The sequence below is a fragment of the Pleurodeles waltl genome, chromosome 1_2 (assembly GCF_031143425.1).
Source record: "Pleurodeles waltl isolate 20211129_DDA chromosome 1_2, aPleWal1.hap1.20221129, whole genome shotgun sequence".
NCBI classification, from domain to species: domain Eukaryota; kingdom Metazoa; phylum Chordata; class Amphibia; order Caudata; family Salamandridae; genus Pleurodeles; species Pleurodeles waltl.
Window position 1 is genome coordinate 660,894,258 of NC_090437.1, and position 23,665 is coordinate 660,917,922.

At 47.5% G+C, this 23,665-nt stretch overlaps 1 protein-coding gene across 1 annotated transcript in view; it reads right to left on the bottom strand.

Moving 5' to 3' along the window:
- The window catches only part of FREM3 (FRAS1 related extracellular matrix 3), a 202,649-nt gene extending 180,076 nt beyond the window's left edge, over positions 1–22,573 (bottom strand). Inside the window, exons 1-2 of the mRNA XM_069242596.1 lie at positions 17,398–22,573; positions 13,526–13,615 (exon numbers count right to left, since the gene is read on the bottom strand). Of these exons, the coding sequence (XP_069098697.1) occupies positions 13,526–13,615; positions 17,398–22,402 (5,095 nt within the window). The 5' untranslated portion in view covers positions 22,403–22,573. The remainder of the gene's footprint in view (positions 1–13,525; positions 13,616–17,397) is intronic.
- Positions 22,574–23,665: the final 1,092 nt, after the last annotated feature.

Genomic DNA, 23,665 nt, shown 5'->3' on the forward strand with positions numbered 1-23,665 from the left:
TAATTGGTTGAAGAAATCCAAGTTCTTCCTGCCAATTTCCTTCCAGCTGGCCCCTGCCCAGCTCTCCTCCTTTCATCCCCATCAGAGGAGTTTCAACTCAAGACCATTCTCCGCCTGTCACAGTTTGGCCAATTGACGACTCTATTGGCTCCCAAAGGCAAGGCCCTTTCCAGTTGTATGGTTGCCAAGGGCTACACTGTGAGAGCTCCGAGCTATTCTCCATGCATTCTAAGGGTATCAGGCATCCAGCGTCCAATTTATGGACACTCAGTGGGACGGGGCCAGCACAGGCTCTGAACTGAAGGCCTTCTCGTGACAGGCATTTTTCCTTGTGTTCCATTAGATTGGAACCCCTGCCATGCACACAATACAACATCCACCTATTAGATTACTTACAAGGACTTTTAAGTAGGAGCTAATGATCTGCCAACAGTGGATCAGCAGCTGAAACCAATCCTTACAGTCATGACAAAAAAGTACAAATCAAAGCCTCAAACTCACTCCACCAATTACATGATATCATGAGCATTTGGTAGTACGCTGTGCGTGCCAGTGGCTTCCAGGCGCTACCATGCAAAGGATTAATTCTGATGCTGCTCACATGCTAGGACAGGCAAAGCACACACTTTAAGTCTATCTGTATCACAGAACCCACCCTTGACACTACAGGTATGGCCATGACTTTACACTAACTAGTGGACAAGCATCTTCAACAGATTCTCACTTGTGGCCACTGAGCCCTGGTTGCACGAGGGCATGAAAATGGAACATTGTTGGTCAAGTCACTTACACTGCTAACAAAGCAGGCATAGTAGGACCAGGCATTCCTTTAAACAAACCAGTGCTTTGAATGGGCAGATACTGCTCTGTACTGAATACCAGCACTTCTGTAGTTTGAGAGGGAGAGTACTTGCACTTCTCAGCACTGCTGCAATAGATATAATGGGAGAGTACCAGCACTTCTCAGCAGTAAATGAGTACTGTAAATAGTGAGTACCTGCACTTCTATATTTCCATTTAAAGCACCGGGTCAAACCAAACTCCCACCCAGAGTACTGTGGCAAACACTCAGAAGTCAGGCACAAAGGGACAGAAGAGCCAGGCAGGCCTCACAGGTGAACTGATGCAGCATGAAAAACTAGGACTGCTTCATACCAGACCTCCACTGCAGTGGACTGCCATCCGTGCTCTCCATATCCCACTCGTTCATCGATTAGAGAGAAAGAATGGAGGAAGAGCTCTAAAGGTACTTTAGTAAAGCAATTTCCTGAAAGTATTTTAATTGAACTCCAGTGCCTGTGACCCACCTTTAAAGATACTTGTCACAAGCATCTTTGCACACTATACTGCTTGTTATTTATAGACGTAGACTCACACCTCCCTCTTATAGACGTTTACACACACACACACACACACACACACACATGTACGAACACACACATACTGTGGCTTGCTCCTCAAGGTATCTTTGGTAGGGGTATTTGAAAGGGAAACCTATGAAGTGAAGTCAGCCAAAGTTAGAAACTGGAGAGTTTCCCAAATTGCTAATGCAAAAATTCCCTACTTGTGGCATTCACAACACGCCTGATGCCCCTCCTTTAAAGGGTAGGATATCCTATGAATGGAAAGTGCATCAGAGAGCAATGGCCGGACAAAGGGCAAGATGAGACTGAGGTGGCGATGTGGATGGGAGGGCTGGAGCTTTAGGGATTGAGCACATAGGGAAGGCTGAGGCATACAGAACTTGTGGGGGAAGTAGAAGGCGATCATTCAGCACGGGGCAGTGAGAAGACTATGGCAGAGTATATAACCTTCAGGCTTTGACATATGCATTGAAGTGAACAAAAAAGTGATGGATGAAATGTGGAATTATTTGTAGCCACTGGTAAGTACTCTGGGCTGCATCCCAGTCCATTGTCTTTTTTGCCCACCATGCTACTTCAGATTAGACCAAGCCATATGCAAATTAGTCATGGTCTTGCTCCATTAGGAACAGTCATACTGCTACGCCAGGTTCTCTTTGAACCAGAATACAAACAACCCAAGACTAATTTTGCATAGTTGGGGGTCTTCAGTCAAGTGCAGATTGGTTCCAGTGGCGCAGTGAGCACAGGTCCCACGTATGGGCATACTCTTCACACTTGATGGCACTGACACTAGCATGATATGAATGGTCCCAGGTCACGGTTTTCACAGGGAAAAGTCCAAATGAAAAAATATGGAACCATTACAATCTTTTTCTTACACCTTTTCAAAGGTTGCAAAAACACAGTGGCAATTCACACACCTCTATTAAAAAATAGTCAGAGAAATGGGCTTTGCGGAAGGTCCTGGCTGCCGTAATCGGTGTTCACTTTGTATGTATTGTATATTTAAGTGTTCATTTGTAAGCCTGAATGAAGCATGTCCACTTTGGTGTAAGTCTGGGTCTGCAGTTGCCCATGCTTCAAGCCTTTTTCCAACTGATTTCTTCAATACATACCAAGAATATACTCCACATTCACAAGACAATAGAAAGTGTGATATTTTCCTAAATTATCTACTAGTATCTTGTCTGAAATGGTTACTTTCAATGTAATGTGATTTCAGCGCTATGATATGTAAAATCAACCTCTGACCTCATTCAAAACAAGCACTGACAAAGCCCATAGGTCTGGCAATGCTGTCAGCCTTTTGGCTTTGTCAATGCTATTTGGTTCTGCCTTTTGTGAAACTTTGTTGCTGAGGAAGCAGCCGCGGCTTTGCTAATATTTAAAAAATGTTAAAAGCCTAAATATATACATTATAAATGTATATAATTTTAGTAAAATAAAAGGTCTTGGGTAGGCCCTGGCCTAAGAACTAAAGTCCGAACTGCGCTGGCTTTCCAGTAAGGCTAATGAGGTCAGAAGAGACAGGAAATGAGACTCTCTCTCTCTCGTGAGTACTTGCACCTCCACCATGCAACAGTTTGAAAATCTGCCAAGAAAGCCCATGGAACATATATTTCATCAGAAAGGCTGAATTAGAGTTACACAAAACTGTGGAAATTCCACTTGTTTTTTAACTCTGCAGATGGCCGTTGTTACAGCCACAACAAAAGATTGTGGTAAATCTGCCACGCAGACGGCAGAAAATCCACCTATATGATGGAAGATTTGCAGAGAAATTTTACAAATGCCAGATACTTAGCAGCAGCTATTTCAAATCATGCTACGCGTGTGTACATGTGCACAAGTGGCATGTTTAGTGACAGAAAGTGGGCTCACATTGGTCGGCCTTGTGATTATGCCATGGAAAGTACAGCTGCATTTCTGTCACTGGGGATGCTGATGCCAATTCTTTGAGTTCTCTAAGATGCAGGAGCACTTCGTCACACAGTGCACGTGAGGGGGACTCCAATGGTGGTAGCACAGCTATTAATTACAGGCACTGATGCAGCACACATTCACAGAAATTCTACCATTGGAAAGTCCACAGGCGGAATGAACAACGCTGGCACGTACTATGCCAGAGGGATTACTAACAGTCAGTTGCAGTGGAAGAAATGTCCGAATATGGTGGGCTGTCCTTTGCCAGTGACTATTGGCATAAGGCAACACGATGGGCCCCCCTGCAGATTGTGAGGAGGGGCCACATCATGAGATTCATTGACCTTGGGTTGAATGGGGCCCCTGTTAAGCTTTGGGGGGGCACTGAATGTGTGGGGCCACCTAGACCGCAGGGGCTTCAGGTGCCTGCGTTAAGCCACTGAGGAGAGGGTGCAGTATTCGTCATCAGCGGAAGTGACAAATACGTCAGATGAACTTTCAGTAAGTCGCTACACAGCGAGCACCCTAGGCTGTAAAGACAAGCCATCTCCACAGAAAAGAACCTATGTGCAGGGGTTTAAGTGGGCCGGGTCCTGCCGGGGCTGGGCACTGGCAGTTTTGAAAAGGGGCCATCGAAACGGGTCCTTATCGGGCTCTGTTTTTGTGACTGGCCTTCATATGCCCTGGCTTCGCAATACCAACTGATGGACAGGCCATGCAAACTTGCCTAATGTTATGTGAGCCTCACTTTAGATTGACAGTTGTAGCTCCATCTCCACCGCAAAACGGGCAAATAAAATGTAACTTGAAGAAGGAAGGCCCAGGATATTTTTATTAAAGGCATCCTGGACACACTTGAACAACATGCATAGAATAAGATTGGAGCCTCCTGCAACTGCACAGCTTGATGTCCTGACCTTTGCTGCTGGTGTGGTGTTGGCAAAATCTAATCATCCCTGGACAGACACTACAGCAGAATAAGGGGAGTCACAATTGCACTTGACTGGGACTGGCCTGGTTTTAAGTATTAGTTTTAAGACGGTGCATTTCCACTTTCACTTATGTCACATATTAATTTATGTGCGTGGAGGAAGGACATGTCTGTGGGCATTAAGTGTCAATGTGTTCTTTTCATTCATTGACCGGCACTGCCATTGCTCAAAGGTGGGCAGGTAAGTTTGGAGTGTGTCATGTGCCCCACTGCACAATCAACAATGAGATGGAGGCTTGCCTTCAGCACTATGACGCATGTGCGCTATTTAAGCAATCACACAAGATGTTAAGGAAATGTCAGGATTTTGAGCACTACAGCTAGATAAGCTTTCCCTGGAACCCTTTTGTCATCTGAATGCATGTATTCACGTCCTCCAAGGACGATGTGCGCTAGGAGTCTGCTTGGTCGGGATCGGAATGTACATGTATAGTGTGCGACAAACATCATGTTTGAATGTCATAGGCTGTCTCCAAAATAAAAATAAAATATTTCTTTAACAAAGAGTAGTGTTTTACCTTGGTGCATCGCATTATGTCACTGCATTAGGCAGTGCTGTAAATAAAAATATAGAGGCGCAGGTACTCGCACCCTGGCACTTTCCTCCTCTCTTGGGGCCACGGAAGCCTTCCCTTACGCTGCCGGCCTGTCTCTGGCATTTCTGGGGTGGTGGGGGCGGCCCTGGGAATTTCTTCCTTGGCTTTGGTGCAGGCGAGCACCTCTCCGCACGGCAGCACTTTTTCATGCACGGCCGCAGCAGCATTTCTCACGCTGCGGGCCGCATTACCTTCTTGGTGGTGGGGGCAGGGTCGACTGGCCCGGACATTGTTTGGTTCCTCTTATTTTCTATCACTACACGGTGCGCGACAGCATCCTTTCCTCCCGCGGCCGCAGCCGCCTTCATTCACACTGGGGCCACGCTTCTGGCCTGTCATTTGGAAGCGGGGGCGGCTCTGGGCACTGCGTTTCTGAGCCTTTGGTGCGTGTGCAGTACCATCCGCCTTCATCAGAGCGGCGACCGCAGCCGTCCAGGCAGTACTGCGGCTGCCATGCACCTCACTGTTCCTTGTGGTGCGTGTCTGCACCATAGTACTTCTGCTTTCGCTGCCGCAGTAGCAATTTCTTCTTTGCGGTGACTGCAGCCGTATTGGCAGTGCTGCGGGCAGCTCTGTGGCCTATGGTGGTTCGCCAGCACTTACCACTTCCCCATGCACCGGCGGGGCTGTGGCTGCGACGGCCTTCCTCTCCCTCCTAGCACAACGTCGAAGTTGCGACTTGCGGCCACATGGGATCAGACCCACTCGTTGCCATTATAGTGTTGGGGGGCCCCAGGCCCTCATGCTACTGAAATAACGTGACACAGTAGCATGGTAGTAGGAACTGGCCATGGGCATGTGCGCCCGGCCCTTTTTATTGGCAGGGTCACCTGACTGGTGACGCCTGTGTTGGGTGGGTGTGGGGTGTGCATGTAAGACCAGCCCTCAGCCGAGTGGCTGGTGTAAACACTAGAAGTGCCCAGCAGGACACTACACTGACATATGAATGTGCTTCACTACCCTGTCAGCACTGCCCTCTGCCCCTTCCCAATGGCGCTCGAGCCAGCATTCACTGCGAGAAGGGAGGGAGACAGCCAGGAGCCCTGCGCCGACCAGAGGCCACGGGAGCTCCGGCCCTGTCTCCTTAAGTGCTATGAGAATCAGCCCCACCCTGCACCACTTGTGTGGTATGTGGGCCGTATGTGTCCTTGACTGCCTCCCACCCCCAGCTGTCAATCACCGCAGACGTTCCCTTCAGAGGGACTGTCAGAGCCTGGCAGCGGGACACCAGTGACGGTCTGTGCCCCCTTCAAAGGGAACCCCGAAACAATGGCAGCTGTCTGCACTTGTTAAAAGAAGCCCGGCTGCCCAAGCAGGCCCCCCGGCCTGGAGCAATTAAAAGAAATGCCAGCCTAATCCCACAAGAACACGCATCGCCGGAACAAGAAATTAATCCACAAAAAAACGATTCCTTGTCAGAGAGAATCGTGGTGAAGTTGCTCTTTTGATGATAGCGGAGTGTACACGAAAATAAAGTAATGGTAAAATAATAATTACGCTGGAATCTACAGGCTTACTACACATATGTGCAAAAACACTAAAGCGCAAGCCAGAGTGTCCCTTTTGAAATGCCCATGTGCAAATGTACATTTTGATACATAGGGTTACATAGGCAGCGATCTTACTGCTAAATACTGTCACTTTAAGCACCGCAGAGGCACGGTGTGCTCAAGATCAAACCATTGGAGTTTTTTTGCATGCAGCTGACGATTTCCGAGACTGCTGGAGGTGTCAGGTTGTACACATTTAGCACTAGCAGTCAATAATGAATGGGTGCGTAGGACATTTTTGGTTGTGGCCTCAGTAAGGTAACTTCGTAGGGCTGAGAACTTAGAGCAGAGAGCTCTGTGTTACTTGCAGACAGTAGCTGTAATTCTTAGCATCAACGTACGACTCTCTTCTTTCTAAATTAAAACAATCTAAGTAGCATCCTTATAAAAATATGACTTAAATACTATTAAGTACCAATGTGGTGGGGCATATTAAGTCCAACCATTTAATCATTTATAAGTGGCTAGTATCATTACTCAATAGTAAGCTAGTAAGGAAAGCACAGTAAACAAACGTGTGTTATCAGAGTTTATTTTGTCTAGCGTGCATGTGTAACTAGACATTACAAAAAAGAACGGGACGTCGATAAAACAACTAAAACTCAAAACGCCTCTCGAATAATCAAGACAAATGGCCACAATGAAAAGACTGATCCCCCCTTTGTTTGCAGCACATATGATACAGCTTTCGTTTATGATTTGTTTACAGTTCATTAAACAAACAAATCAAAAGGTGATGCATTAACTGGGAAAAAGTCCAACATTCCTGTCCCTACAGCCAGGCCAGTCCGGTCTTGCCTGCTCATATTCTCGCGCTCAGACTGCTCTGCTCCAACTACCCTTAAAATACCCAAGTGCCAGTGTGAATTTCTGTTTTCCCATTTGAAAAAAAAAACGGTGTGATCCTGGGCAAAACATCTCCTCACTTCCCGTACCTGTCAGAACAACCAAACTTGAGAGGGTTTAAAAATAGGCCGCTAACCCAATATTATGTCACGTGCTAACGCCTACTGCTGACTTAATACCTCAATAGAATTTTTTTGTGATAGAGCTCCAATAATGCCAAGATAAACACCTACAAACAGCGACAGCAAACCATCACCGAAAAACAAGTTATGTTCGTTTCGAGTAAAATAAGCAACATCTAAGGTCACAACGCACATTTTTGAATGTAGAAATGGTTTTATTTTGCCTACCAGCGTTCCTTTTTACCAACTCCACCCAGGCATGAATACAACTGATGTTACTGTGGGAGAGCCCTGAAGATTCTAAAAAATGCACACACAGACCAATGAAGCGTCCCAGAAGGCAGCAAACCACACCAGAATGCTTGTCACCTGCTTGTACACACGAGCAGGGAGGGATGTTGGCAGGTGTCCCCTGGGCTCTCCAGCAGAGAATGTACATTTCTTGATGGCTTGGTGTATTTTGGCAGCTGCAGTAACAAAGCAGGAGTGCACAGAGAAGGGACAGGCGCTGCTAAGATTAGAGAGGAGCTGTAGGGCAAGACAAGTGGAAACAGAACATACTTCCGTCCCCCCACACTCAGCTTACCAGCAATCCCAGAAGCACCTGAGAACTGACCAGCAATCACAGCTGCCATCAACCAAACGACAAAGGCCAAGATGTGCCTCTGAGCCGATCCTGATCAGTTTCAGTTTAAGAACTGACCTAATATGTTTACCCAGAGTCTTTATTGGTCTAGCAGGGGTACAAAAGATAGCATGCCATTTTCACATCGAGCCTACTAGACACTGCATCTGTTGTCTCCTGCCACCACCTTGTTGCTTTTATGACCCCCTGCCCTTCATTGGTTTAGGAATCTAAAAACATGAACATATGGCCGGTATTTTTCTATGGGGAAAAGTGGCAGCCCTACCCCTCTGTTGCTTCTGTGACCCCATTCCTCTGTGTTGTTTCCGGGTCCACCTCACTCTCCCCCTGTGTTGCTTCAGATCTAGGTGTGGAGTTCCGAAAAACTTAGCAGAGCAGAGTTTTTTCCTCGTTCGCACTCACCAACATTAAGTTGGCGAGCGAGGAAAATCACTACCTCCCAGCGAGATTTCTCAACGCGGGCAGTCATGGATGGTCGCTACGGCCCGCATTGAGAAATCTTCCCTTTGAGTTGAGGAAGTTGCTGCTCGAGTAGAAAATTCTACTGTGCTGTTCACACTGATTTTTCAGCGTGCGTCAAAGACCCAGCGCTAAATATCAGCACAAACAGTGTGACCTAATGCACTCCGCCGCTTGCGGAACTCCGTGTAGTACGGTGGAGGTTTTTGGTCACATTGCGTATTTCCACATAACGGAACTCCAGGAATCCCGCCCAGGTCTATTCAGACCCCCCCTGTTGCAACTTGGCCCGGACTGGTAACTAAAAATAAAAAAAGGTGATTGTGTCATTTTGTAAGCGTACACAAGCACAGAGTTCACTTGTACAAACTTATGCAAGTGACTGCATAAAAGCTTTTTCTGTTTTATTTTAACCATGCTTTACAGCATCAAGGATGCATTAATGCCTGGCTAAACCATTTGACAAAACCATTAGGTCACAAAGGTGTGACCTACTGGCTTTGCCAGTGCTGTCATTATATTACTTTAAGGAAATCTCATCCCTCGCAGGTATAATCAAACTGCAATCATGAGATTAAAAATAGCCTCCGAGGTATAGTAAGACCTAGCTTCTTGGTCAAGGGATCTGCTGGTGCTCGAGTTTCTTAAAAGGAATAGGACCGACAGAGCATTTTTAAAGTCATTTTTCCCCCAAACGAATGAATGAAAAAGGCAGGGGATTTGAGACGGTTTTGAAGATGAGTGTGTGAAATAACTCCATACTTGTGGGTCTACCACGTGGCCCAAGACTATTCTTCCTCTACAGCTCAGAAGACATGAATGTATCTAGTAGAATTTTTTATGGCACTTGAGAACAATTGCCTACTGGGTCATCAGCTCCTAGTTAGTTTCTGCAATAGAGGAACTAAAGTGCGTGCACATGCAGAAGGCAAATCTAGGCACTTAAGAGTAGATTGACTTGTATGCTGAAATAGCAGGACTGCATTGCCAGGTATGAGGTTGCTCAGGAGCCGATGAGGTATACAGCCAGTGTAAGTGATCGGTTAGTATGTTATGTCATTCATAGTTGTGTAGTGCACAATCTGCCATTAGTTTGGCCTCATAGTGCTATCTACTTGCTCAGTGTGTCTGACCACAACATACAACGTCGTTTGGGAGCTACCACTGCTAATACCAGCACTAAAATGGCGACCCTGTACATCCAAGAAGAAACCAATGGCCTTACTTAGACTTTGGTAAATGCGGACATCTGCAGGGCATAATGGCCCTTATTACAACCCTGGCGGACGGTGTTAAGTCGGCGGTAGCACCGCCAAAAGGCTGGCGGTAATTCACGCCAACTTATGACATTGGCGGTTTGGCACATGCCAAACCGCCAATGTACCACACAGTCTGCCACGGCGGTAACGACCGCCAAGCTGGAGACCATGGTCTCCAGCCCGGCGGCCGTTACTAGTCCACCTGTGGGATCATGACCCCGCATACTGCCATGGATTTCGTGGTTTTTGAACTGCCACGAAAACCATGATGGTAGGCACTATCAGTGCCAGGGAATTCCTTCCCTGGCACTGATAGGGGTCTCCCCGCCCCCTCCCCTTCCCCATCCCTACAGTCCACCCCCAACACCCATGACCCCCCCACCATCCCCCAAAGGTGGTCGGGACCCCTCCCCTCCCCCTGACCTCAGTGAAGACCGCCGAGGTCATAATGAGGACCAATGTCTTTTCTACCCTTTCTGGAGAGCCCTAGGTGCTCAAAATAGCACAGGCTTGAGTCAAAGGAGTCAGCATGGGTAGGACTTGGCAAAGGAGACTACGTGGGTAAGCGCAATTACTTTGGGTGAAGTTGGGTCCACATATTCCTCAGTGAATCTGGCACCAGTTGCTGGTTTAGCTGCCAGTTGTGTCCACAACAAGCTTTAAAGGGGCTGTCATCCAGTGCAAGCCCACCTACTTCCCCTAACAGTGGTGAAATGCGGAACCTTAGGAAGTATTTTGGGGGGGCAAGGGGTAAAGTGACTGTAGAGGAAATGAAAAAGAAAGCAACTTTTATGTTGCCTGTGGTGTGCTTATGTTCCCTCTGGATCATTCACAGTAGAGCTTCAGCAGAAAAATCTTACTTATTGATGTAAATAAATATGTGCAATTTCACTTTCGGTGAGATGTCACCAGTGTCTATAGGTAATTGTACTAAACATATATGCTGTGAAAATATAAGGAAAATAGTTTGAGCTGCAAGTCCTTCAACAAGGATATCTATGTATGATGTGCAGAGACAATTTTACAGAAAATTACAAGAATCTACTTAAGGAATGTGACTGTGGGTACAAATCTGGTGGTTATCAACATCAATGAGCAATGAAGTGACAGTGAATGCTGGTTGTTTTTAAATCTTTTGTTGCTGAGCTTTGAAGGTTGTGGTAGGCTTTACTGGAAACAAGGGATGAGCATAAGGACTAAAGCTAGTACCTTAGATTTCATGGTCATATATGACTGTCCTTCGAAAGAAGCAGTGATGAATGCTTGTCTTAGATCTAAAAAAGGACCTGTGTGGTACAAAAAAAATGCACTAGGGGTGTGAAAAACTGTGAGATTATGTTTCACAACATTTTGCAAATATTATGTGAGATTTCACAGAGTACACTTAGTGGTATCATATCTAAAAACCAAATGGGAGGACATACTTGACATTCAAAATCCATGCACAGGGGTGTGGAATTTATTAAAATATATACTTGTCCATGGGGCAGGTTGCTTTATAAATCTACTTGTCCTGTAAAAAAATCTACTTGTCCCTTTGGTGCCATGTAGTGCGGCGACAAATTATGGCAGAAATCTCATTATCTAAGAGCTCTGAAAATAGCCTCTCTGATTATGCCAGGGGTACTACTATATTAGGGCTTGAATACTTGCAATTTCAATCCCTACTATAGCAATTTCCTTATTTTGCCACCTTTCTGCAGATCAACATACTGGGCCTGGAGGAGGCAATAAGCAGTAGCCACAAGGCTGGAGTGCCTTTGAGTCTGCAAAACTATTAACTTGCATGTTTCAAGGATTCTCACCAGCTCTTCTCTAATCTTTTCCCATAATGAGAAAGGTTGGAAATTTACTCCAGACAATAGCAGAAGTATAAGTTCTTCCAGTATTGGGAAAAAGGTGGTTGGAGGGAAAGTGAACTTGTAAATGCTCAATAGATTTTCACACAAGCAAATCTATACATATATATTTGCTAGTGCTAAAATACAGTTAACAAATATGTTTCAGGAATATGTTTTCCTGGTCTACTCCTGTAAGTTCTTGTGAATTCATGAAAGCCACTTATTCAAAGACCTGTAACATGGGTGCACTTTTGTGACTTTCTTTAAGAATTGGGCCCATAATTAGGTCTGGCGTTAACAAAGACATTTTATTTTTATTAAGCTTCCATTTCTCTCTCTCTATCACTGGCTTTACTGTGAGTGATCACATTCTGCTCTTCCACAAGGAGCATATTGGCACAAAGTAGTTTTTTTCAGTGCCAGGAAATACTGTGGCAATCAGTGGCGTAACATGAAGGCCCCCCCACCTTCGGACTCACTAAAGGGAGGTGATGTGCCGAGGGTGCCCCATGAAAGGGGGTTGCGGGGCCTTTCTTATGCCCTGGTGGCAATGTGTGCTTTTTGAGACCAAAACCTTTTTTTTTCTTTTTGTCAGTGTTTGTTACAATGGTTAGGGCTTGGCAGCCCCCACAACAAAAAAATGCTACAAAAGCCATGTCAAAACAAAACACGCATTGAGGAAACCAAAAGACTCTAAAAAAATGACAGATCGGTTGACTTTACCAGTGCTTGTTTATTTTCATGCTTCCCATAATCCTGTTGAAAATGGTTATACTAATTTTCCATTAGGAATATTTTTTGGAAATAATAGAATGCATCAACACATTTTACTAAATGACGCTTCAAAGAAATAGCACCTAAAATGTCATTGTAGCAAAATGTTTTTTTTCCTACTTGCATTTTTTCTGAACATTTTATTTTGAAAGCAAAGAATGATCACTCTTGCTTACAATCTTCTGCAAACATTTTATCTAATCAGAGAGCATTCTGGGAGCATTATACTTAGCCTCATATTGTTACACTTTTCAAAGATGTGCGTCCACCTTTTTTTCCTGGAACCACTGTCATTAGTGCAGTGTCATCTTAAAACGTTTATTTACAGTGCCCACCCTAATATTGAAGGCTTTTCGTTAATGAACCATAAATAAAAGTTTGAACAGCAGTAATATACAGGCACACATATTACCTCAACTGCAGACAGTTACCTTCTCTGTAAACTGGCGATCAAAGGGGCTGTGCTGCAGGGGGTTAGGCCTACTTGTCCAAAGGACAAAATAAACATGAAAACTTGTTGCCCTTGACCCCAAACCAAATGTCCTGGGCGTCGGGTGATAGGAATTCCACATCCCTGCATGTAGGATACTGGCAAGAGTCTGGTTTAAGAAGAAAACACCTTCTAGGACAAAATTGTGCGTCTAATGCAAGCAGAAAAAGATTTCATAAAAGTCTACCTTGGAGCACATTTGTACCCATTTTGCTGGTCAATTAAAGATGCATTCGAACAACATACAGAATGGTTCTTTGGGCAGACATATGAAGATGGAGTAATATGAGCAACTATTTGTGGCTTGGGTCTAAGTAGCAAAGCTTGGGGGCAGGGGAAGGGTAGTGCTCATCATCTACAAAGGATACACTGTGAAATCAGGGAGCAATGTTAGCTCTGGAAAAATGTGGACATTGATGAAACTGCTCAAGGTCAAGCAGCAGGAATATTGAAAAGATGTTTAGTAATGTTTATGTGTCACTTTGGATATGTAGCATGATAGACACTGGTGGTTTCATCCAAGGCTAAATTAGCCTTATAAGAGTTTCATGTACAACATGTGTAACAATGTTCTGCTGCCCTCTTTGGCTGGGTGTTCGCTATATAAAGACCCCCCCCAACAAAATACAACACCATATGGAACACTATGTAAAGTTCTTACCATTGTCTTCAATCGAGAAGTGGAAAATGTCACTTGTTGCATTGTTGCCATCTTTCAAGACATAGCAGATCTTCATGTCATCAATGTCAGCTGGGGAGAAGCGAAACAGCAAGAATTAGAGGTCTGGAAGAAGTTTTGGAGTCCTCATACTCTACGGATAGGGAGGTATGTGTTTTAAAACCAACAATTTATCTTTCAAATGTGCCAGCATGGAGCAAAAGCGCCAGCCTGGTGACAATCTAGATTTGAGAACTAGGAGGCTGATACCCCTAGCAGGCAGGTAGCCTTGTATGTGAATTGGAGTTTGTCAGGCAGCGCGGGGGTGCTTGGACTACTTTTATAAAAAATGTGGGTCACCAAGAGAAGGAACCTGTGCAGTTAGTATTTTTAGGAATGGCCAAAGTGAGCTTAAGCAAAAGCCTAGGGTTCTCCAATACATATGTCATGTTAGCCCTGGTATTCCTGGGTAGCAGCGGTAGGAATAATCTCCGTGGTCATTGAAAAGCACCAGACTCAATTCAGAAAAAAGCATGTGATGAGATAGGGGTCCTAGGATCCATGTCTGTCCATGTCAGACGTGAGTAGTTTAGCCAGTCCCTTTTTAAACCTTGCTTTCTGGTGCACGTAACAAATAAAGAAGACAACCATCAAAAGACTCTGGAGGTTAACCATCTGGGAGAAGATGGAGGGTTTTTAATATACCCTTTTAGACTAGGGTCAAAGTTCTGATAAAGCTGATAAGAAAGTTCAGAACTGACCGAGAAAAACTTAATGTTTCCAATCTATTGAGGTAGAAGTCTAGGACTTCCTCGTCACCAGCCCTCCTAGATCCCAAGAATAGAGTTATCTTATTAGGAATGACGGGAGAGAATGGGAAATAAAGAAAAGTCCTGCTTGTTGATGGGAATGCTAAAAGGAAGCCATGCTGAACCAGAAATGAAAAGGGGGTCGCATTGATGTGAGTGACTGATGAGCATGTGAATATGTGCATAAGTGGTGGGTAGGTAAGAGAGGGGATAAGTGAATGGGTGATTATTGCATGAGGGGACAACTGATTGGTTTGATAAGTCCTGGTTAATAGGTAAGAGTTACTTGAATGGCTAATCAATGAGTTAAGAAATCTGTTAAGGTATGTCTGTGTGAGTAGATGAGAGTGAATAAATGAGTAAACAAACAAGTAAGTGTGTGTGAGTGAGTGGGGCAGGGGTGAGTGATGGATGAGTCAATGACTAGTAAATGGGTAGTAGATAAATGAGTGCATGATTAGGGTGAGTAGGTGAGTGAACAGGTAGAACAGAAAATCAAAGTGAAGGGGTTAGCGGGTGGATGAGTGAGTTGATATATAAGTGTATGAGTGAGTAGAGGCGGCATTGTGTGGTTGAATGAGGGGTGAATAGGCGAGTGAGAGGATGAGTGAGAACTGAATGAAAGTGAGTGAACCTGTGAGTGTGTGAACAAGTGAGCTGGTTTGGGCCATTTAGAGATATATTGGTTTATGACTGGTTTAGTGGGAGGATGGGTGAGTTTCAAAAGACAGTTTGATAAAATGACCCCTCAAACAGCAAATCAAAAACACTTTACTAAGTGCTAATTTACTCTACAAAGTTGTTACTTCTCCGTAGCACACTCACCCTGGCGGTGCTTACTGTAGTCGCAGTATTACACAACAATCCTTGTCTCTACTGTGACTTCTGCAAACATACACGTTCTGTGTGAGCACAAAACTCATGACAGGAACTGTGCGAGTCAGAAATGTGAGCCATATGGGACTCCTATACCTTGTACAGCGACACAGCAACCCCGTATTTAAGTACCAGACTCTAACAGAGAAGCAGCTCTGAGAAAGAATTGCATGCAGGAGCTGCTATCACCCACTTCCATGTCCCTTTAAATTGCTTTGTGCACTTGTGAGCACCTCAGCTGCGTCTAGCTGCCTGTAAGTGTCGGTACTGCATTACCATTGCAGGACTATGCTGGTGTAATGTTAATGTGCAAAAGTCATTTTAAGGCAAGCAGGGGTAGATAAATCAGAAAAAGTAATCGAAAACTAGTCTTAGTTGAGGGATGCAGGGGGCACAAGTGACCCTGCGGCCTGACAGCAGTTTCACCAACAAACTTGTGATGCATGTGGAGGCAGAATCGACGACATCAGAATCTGCTGTGCCGTAATTCTCGCAGTGAACTGAATAGTTTCCCTTTGTCTAAATTCGGGGGCACATTTGCCGTTGCATTTGCCATTTCTCGCTCTCCCTCTCTCTCTCTCTCTCTCTTCCCCTCTATGTCTCTCTCCTCTCTCTGGCTCCACCTACCTTGCTAGAACCTGCTGCGCGAGAAGATGGCCTGCCGCACTTGGCATCATTATTTTCACACTGGCATGCCTTCAAATATCCTACCGACTTTACTACAGAAAATGTCAATAAACTTTAGAGGTTGAGGCATATGAACCTTATGGGCCACAGCAACTGTAGAGTGTAAATGTGTGTCGTTTGCTAGAGTAGTACCACGCCCCACAACAAAAGCCAGTGAGGTGGTACCAGATTCATGAAAGACGTCACACTTCCAAGGGGTCTCTGGCACCGCAGCTCATAGCAGCGTAGACGCTAATTTAGGGTAATTTTGAGCCACACCTTCAGCACTTCTTCAAGTACACCCTCCCCCATGACCCCCATCCCCGCAGTTGCAGATTGATGGGGTTACATTCTGTAAACATGACACACTCAGATATCTCAAGTCGCCCCTTGTGTGTGAGCAGTTCCTGTCAGGTATGAGCAGTACAGTTCCTCCCGCCTTTTAATTTCCGCTCACGTGCTTGCTGTTGTGCATTTCTTCTCGGTATTAATGCAAGTCTCCAGGTGCCAGACGTCAAATACAAAACAAAGTCAGGGCTGTATGGGCTATTCACATCTGTCATGGAACAATTTGGGATAGCTATATCCCAGTGACATTTAATACTGCACTAACACGAGGGCCTAAACGTGGATATGCGAATGTAATTTTTTTTGAACTCACGATTACTAAGGGCATGCTGAAATATCAGTTTAAATGTTATAGAATGCATGACGTAAAGTATTGGACGTCCAACGCATACCTGTTCCTCTAAAGCAAACACAAATGTTATTGTTTAAAAGGATATACAATATGAGAGTGCGTCTTCAGTTCAAGTACACATAAGCAGGTGAGAAATAAGAGCATGTATTTGCAGGTGTTGCACTGTACAAGTGAATACTCTTGCAGACGCTGCTGCAAGGGTGCTAATAACTGATTGGGTGATTGAATATTTGAGGATTGAGTGAATCAATGAGTGGGAGAACAAGACAGAGGATTAGGAGAAATGAGTGAGATCATGCCTTGGGTTAATGAGTAAGTGCATATATAAGTGAATAGAGTGGTTTTATGGGCAAAGTGACATCAGACTCTTAAGCCCTCGTTGCGAGTGGCCTGGTTTAGATCGATATGAGCAGTAACTCCTGAACATGCTGCAAGAATGAGTTTTGTGAGGTCAAAGCTGCTGATGTTTGTCAGGGAAAAAATGCCCAGTATTTACTGGAAAATGTCAATAAATGTCGCTGCGTTGAGCATTGAAATGTTCATGTTATTGCATTAAAACTTGTAATTAAGACGTATTTATTGCACTAGTTAAGTTTCAACTTGGGTGAGTTGGATTTTATTACAGAGCCGCTCATAATGAGGGCCTTAGTGGCAGAGGTCTATGCTACTGCAGACCATGCATTCCATGGCTGCATGTGCCTGCTGAACCTACGCTGCAAGTGACGCGCCTGGCTGCTAAAAGTGTAAAGGTAGAGGAAAGTACATTAACAAGGTAGAAAAGAAGGCAGTGAGATGCTAGAGGAGACCACTCCTTGCTAACTCACCCTGTGTGAAGGAGCTGACACTGTCATTTCCCCGTGCTGTGTTGATGATGGACCCATGCTCAGGCCCTTCGCTGATTTTGTACTTGAGCAGCCTGTGGGGGCTGTCTCGGTCCTCGGCCCTTAGGGCCTTGCTGGTGATCATAAAGCCCAAGTGGCCTGTGTGCAGGATTCGTAGCGTTGGTGCGCCTTTGTTCACCACGATCTGTGGCACCCCATTGTCTAAGGAGTTAATCAGGATTTGCATCATCTGTGGCTGGCGGGTCTCAAAGACGGTATCGGGGAAAACATAGAAGTCCGGGTGGGTGCCATCGGTGACAGTGAAGGAGAAGCTATCCTCCTTAGACTCTGTGCCATCATGGCGGTAGCTGACTAGATTCTCGTTCATGTCCTGTTTTGTGAAGCTAGTTATAGGGTGACTGTTGTTGTACAGGATCTGGCCATGGACAGGGACCTGGGTGATGGTGAATCGTAATAGATTATCTGGGGTATCCCGGTCTTCCACAGTCAGCTCGAAGGGAGTGATTAACTTGTTCTCACCCTCATTGACCACCAGGTTGTGGACAGTAAGTACTGGCTTCTTGTTGTCCACGTCAGTGATAGAGACTCTGAAGGTGCGGAACACCGGATTGTAGCCATCAGTTACCTCAAACTCAAAGCTGTCCATCTTCATCTCATCATCTGATGTGTGTGTATAATAGATTTTGTTGCCAGCCAGCTGTAGCTGGGTGAAGGAGGTGATGGGCACACCTGGATGATCAGTGCTCTCCAGATGACCCCGGCTGGGGGCTCGGGTGATGCTGAAGCGCAGATTCTCATCTGGGCTGTTGAGATCGCTGGTGCTGAGGAGGTCAGTGGTGAGTGTCACCTTACCACCTTCTTTCAGGGTGACCCCCTTATTGATCACATCTGGGAACACCATGTCAATGCTACCAATGCTGATATAGAAGTATCTGTCTATCAAAGGGTTGGTCCCATCAGTTACATCAAATTTGATCAGGTCTCGGATCCCCTCTTGGCCTGTATGAGAATACTGGATCAAGCCCTTGTCAATGTCATCTTGAGTGAAATTCATGCCAATGGTGATGTTGGTTAAGATTGTCCCTTCTTTGTTCAGACGCTGGAGGAGGCCCTGACTGGGACCAAAACGGATAATATATGTGAGTGACGGATCCTCTGAATCCAGATCAGTGGCTTTCAGAACCTTGTTGGTGATGATTTTGGACTCTCCAATTTCAACTTCCAGCCCATCGTTGATGGTCATCCTTGGCGTCTCATCGTCCACTGGGATGACCATGATGAGCACCTTCTGGTCCACAGTGTGCTTTCCATCGGTAAGGCGGACTTCAAAGCTGTCCTCCTTGGTTTCAGAATCACGGTGCTCATAAACTATGTTGGACCCTTCCTTGATCTCTTCAAGTGTGAAGTTGTTAACAGGCACTGTTCCAGTGGTCAGCTGCTGGACAATCCTGCCATGCTTTGGGGGTTTGAGAATCTGGAAGGAGAGCTCGTCAGGCGGGTGATCAGCATCTGCCCCATTGAGGATCGGTGTGTCCACTACCAGACTCATGCCTTCCATCACAATGAACTCACGGACGAAAATTTCAGGCTTTTCATCATTGGTTGGGATGATGACTATTGGGAAAAAGTGTCTGGGGGAGAAATTGACACCATCAGAACAGCGGAAGGTGAATCTGTCCTCAGTGGGCTCAACTCCTTTGTGGATGCTTTGCACATAGCCGATGTGGCCAGAGCGGACATCTCTTATGGTAAATGCACTGATTGGGGTCCCAGCCCTGGACTTTTCAGACCCAGGTGCAGGTGAAATGTTCTCAACATAACCTGAGGTAGGTTGGACAATAATGGTACACAGTATGTCATCCTTGGGTGTATCCACATCTTCGGCATCCAGATTCTGCAGTGTGAATAGATTCTTGTCCCCTTCTAAGACTGTGAACTGTGTCCCGACTGTCACCTCAGGGGCCACACTGTCCACTGGCAGGATGGTCACTTGCACACGGACTCCCTGCACCTTGTTTCCTCCTATCACCCACTCATCAGATAAGTCAGAGATAGTGAGGTTGAATGAATCATGCTGTTTCTGCAAGCCAATCTCTCCTTTAGTGTGAGAATAAACCACTAACCCACTGATAATGTCTTGCTGGGTGAACCTCTCTGAGGGCACACCATTGACAAGGATGTCACCCATTCTGGGGGGCTCTTCCACTATAAAGGTCAGCATAAGGTCATCAGTGTCTGGGTCGGTACCCTGTATAACATTGCTGGTGATCTCAGTTTCACCATTCTCCAGCACATCAATAGAGGAGCCAAGCAAACCGGAGGGCAACATAATGGTAGGAACCTCATCATCCACTGGCTTGACGACGATCCGGACAGTGATAGGCACCTCATGTACCCCGTCGCCCACCACCATCTCAATGGAGTCTTTTGTTGATTCGTCCCCGCTGTGCTTGTAGGAAACTCGCCCATTAGCAATATCATCCAAGACGAAGGACTCTCCCACAGACATGACTACTGCCATGTACTGCAGATGCCCATGTTTTGGTACCTGCGCGATGGTGAATACAATGTTATCCAGGTCGGTGTCCTGGTCAATGGCATCCAGTTCATTACTGGAAATGATGAAAGTGTTTCTCTCTAGCACTGTAAAGCCAGTGTTTGTGATCTGGGGTGGCTTGTTGTCAACAGGCTGTAGGAAGATAGTGAAGGTGCCCTCCACTGAGTTGCCAGCAGTATCCTCTACAGTGAAGGAGAACTGGACCACCTTGGGGGTGATACCCAGTTCTTGGTCAGGGGGGCTGTATGCTATCTTGTGGTGGTTGACCTGGGCTTGTGTGAACTCCTTGACAGCTACCTCAGGGGATTCAGTTAGCACAATGTCTCCAGTGATGACTGGATGGTTCTCGTCAGTGTCAGTGGGGGGTGTCACAATGGTGTACTTCAAGTCTTTGTCATCAGAGTCCAGGTCGGTGTAGCGTAGGAACTTCTTCCTGAAGTGAGTTAGGTCATACTCTTTTACGGTCATCTCCAAGGTGGTGCCTGGGTAAAGCTCTGGTGGGATATCATCCACAGGAAGCACTCTAATGATGAAGGTATGCTCTCCAGACTGGTTTGGGGGGTCATTGTCATCTTGGACCCGGAAGACGAATTGGTCCATGACCGTGCTAGTGCTGTGGGGCCCAATGTGACGGTAAAAAAGCTTGCCATCCAGGATGTCCTGCTGGAGCCACTCAGTGACCACTTTTTCATAGATGCCTTCTTCTGACAGGTGGCGCCAGGGTGAGTCAGGATCTGCCGGTGGCTCCTCTGCCTGTCTGAGCACCAACTCCCCTATTCGGGAGAAGGGCTCCTCCAACACAAATTTAATGGTGGAGTCCTCTGAGTCAATGTCAGTGGCACTTAGGATGAAGGGTGAGATCTGCTGTGCCTCGTTTTTGGACAGCACCAACCCAGTGTTGGCATTCAAGATTGGTGGCTCATCGTCGGTGGGCGCGATAGTGACGGGAAATAGGAACTCAACTTCATGCCTCCCATCGGACATACGGAAGACTATGTTGTCACTATATGTGTCACTGCCATCATGCTGGTAGACCACAGCCCCAGCATCCAGGTCCTGTGGGGTAAAGAACCTTCGGCCTGGGGCCCCAGCTACCATAAGCTGCCCATGCTTGAGGCCATTGATGACTGTAATTCGTACATCGTCCAAGTTGTCTTCGTCACTGATCTCCAGGTTGTGGGCACTAGAGAGTGGACGGGATTGGCCCTCAAAGAGCAGCTGGCCTGTGTTGCGGGTGGCCACAGGCGCCAGTGTGTTCATGGGCTTTACCACGATCATGAAAGCGAAAGGGTCCGAGGCAGCACCCTCTGTGTCCAGCACCTCTAGCTCCAGCTGGATTATCCTCTCCGAGTCAGAGTCAGTGGGTGGTGGCTGGTAGGCGATCTTCAGCTCTGCCACATCCCGCTGGTGGAAGGAGGTGATGGGGCGGCTTTGGTCATCGGTGCTGAGGATGTAGCCTGAGTGGCGGGGGTCCAGGGGAGAGGTTATGTTAAAGATGAGGTCAGCGGGGTCAGACTCCACATCCTCAGCAGCCAGCATGTCCGGCGTGAGGGCAGTCAGCACAAACTGGTCCACCTCCATCATCATCATGGCCAAGAAGCTGGGCTTGGGGGGAAGGTTCTCAGCGCCTTCCTTGATGCGGACCAGTATCTGGAAGTGCTCCTGCCTGGGGGCAGTGCCGGCAGGGCCCTGCACCTCCACCAGCATGGGGATGTAGTCTCGGTTGGGAGAGCTGGTGGTGGCCAGGTGCTGGTAGCGGAAGCCGGCCCTGGTGAAGTCTTCGCAGTCCATTGCGCCATTGCTGGAGGAGGTGAAGTTGAGGAGCTTCCCGTACCTGGGGAGCCCACCCTGACCCGGCCGCGGGGTCACCTTGCAGGTCTCGCTGCTGCTGTCGTAGGCGAAGTCCAGCACCTTCTTGTCAATGGGGTTGCTGATCCCGTTGAGCTTCTCCACCAGCAGGGGCACGTTGCGCGTGACCAGCTGCAGCTGTTGAAAGACCACCTCCACCTCCAGCAGCAGGGGCAGCAGCACCGTCTCGTGCTGGGAGTCTATCCGCAGCTGCAGCCGCACACGGTCCCGGGCCGGGCTGCGGGCGCCGAAGTGGGTGTAGCGCACCTCCTCCGGCCCGAAGTCACAGGGAAAGCGCCGGGGTGTGAGGACGCCGGGGCGCGGGGCTGGGGGGTCGCCCTCCAGCACGGTGAGCGTGCACTTGTCGCCCGGCGGCGCCTGGATCACCAGGTCCCGCAGAGGGTCCAGGAAGGCCGCCCGGCCGAAGGGCACGCGGAGCCCGTGGTTGCCCACCTGCAGCTGGCCGTGCGGAGGACGGGGTCCGTGCAGAGCGGGGTCAGGCTGCGCCCTCGCCAGGCTGCAGAGCACCGCCAGGAGGGCGAGCCCCGTGGAGCGGGGAGTCCTACAAGCCCCTGCCGCCATCCTCTGCTCTGGGTGCCGCTGGTGCTGGGAATCAGTGCCCGGGGGTTGGGGGGGCGCCGTGCTCAGGTGTGCGCTGCTCTCCCCGGTGAAGCACGTGGGCAGAGTGTGGCCGGGAGCCCCCAGCGGCAGGTAATACTGCGGGGGTGGGGCGGGAGTCCCTGCCGGCCCACCCCTCGCGGGTATCCCGTGCGGGAATTCCAGCGCTTGGACCCGCCCAGGACCACCAGCACGCCCCCAGGCTGACAGTGTGCCGCCCCGTTCTGGGGAGCGGGCATCTGACAGCCAGCGGAGGGCAGGAGGGACCCAGGGTCCTCTCCCCCAGTCTGACTTGAAAGGTGCACAGATAGCCCGACGGGGGAAAGAGGGGAGCCGAGGGCCTCTCTGCTGAGAGTGCCCCAGCAACACCCCTTCGAAGTGCCCCATTTCAAACCACGGCGTCTCCCGTGTGTCCCACTCGTGCCTTCAGAAGAGACTAAAAAACAACTTCATGCACCCATTCAGCACAATGATTCAATGTGCCCAAACTTCTGGGCGCTGATGTTGCAGTTCAGATATCATGTCTGTTTTTAATTGAGTCTTGCTTAAAAGTGACTTTACACACGACACCGTCCTGCTCTGGGATCGCTACACACACCGTCCCGGCTATTTCTGGAGCTCCCCTCGGCAGCAGGTGCCTCCCTCTCACACACGGTCTCAGTCATGCTCAGCGCGCTGAGTCCGGGCAGGAAATGTGCGCGCATCTGGCATCTGAAGGGCCGTAGACACAGCCTTCTCTATGCATGGGTGCGAGTGGCAAAATAGTACTTCGGGCAAAACACACAGTGCAACCGCTACGTTTCTGTTCAGAGCCTGAAAACCTATTCATAAATAATACTCGAGGAGCTGAGACGAGAGCTTCAGGGAAGGAGAGGAAGGAGAGGAAGAGCGAGTGACCGCACCATGTACAATACCCCCCTGGCACGGGAAGAGAAGGGTGATCCAGCCCCAAACACACACTCAGGTCGCGTCTGGGCGTTCAGAGCAGGCAAGAAGGGTAGGGTGACAAGAGTGTTCTGATTATACTATTATTGTTCAGTTTCTGTAGTGTACTCTAAAAAACCGATTCCTTCAATTATGCTGATAACACACGATATTACCACACAATGGTACCAACGCATCAGCACGTAAAGGTGAGGAGCGATTAAGTTCCAACTTCTGTTTTGGGTGCGTTAATCCACCGAGGTATCTCACCAGCTAGGCGTGTGATATTTGTTGCTTGTGCGG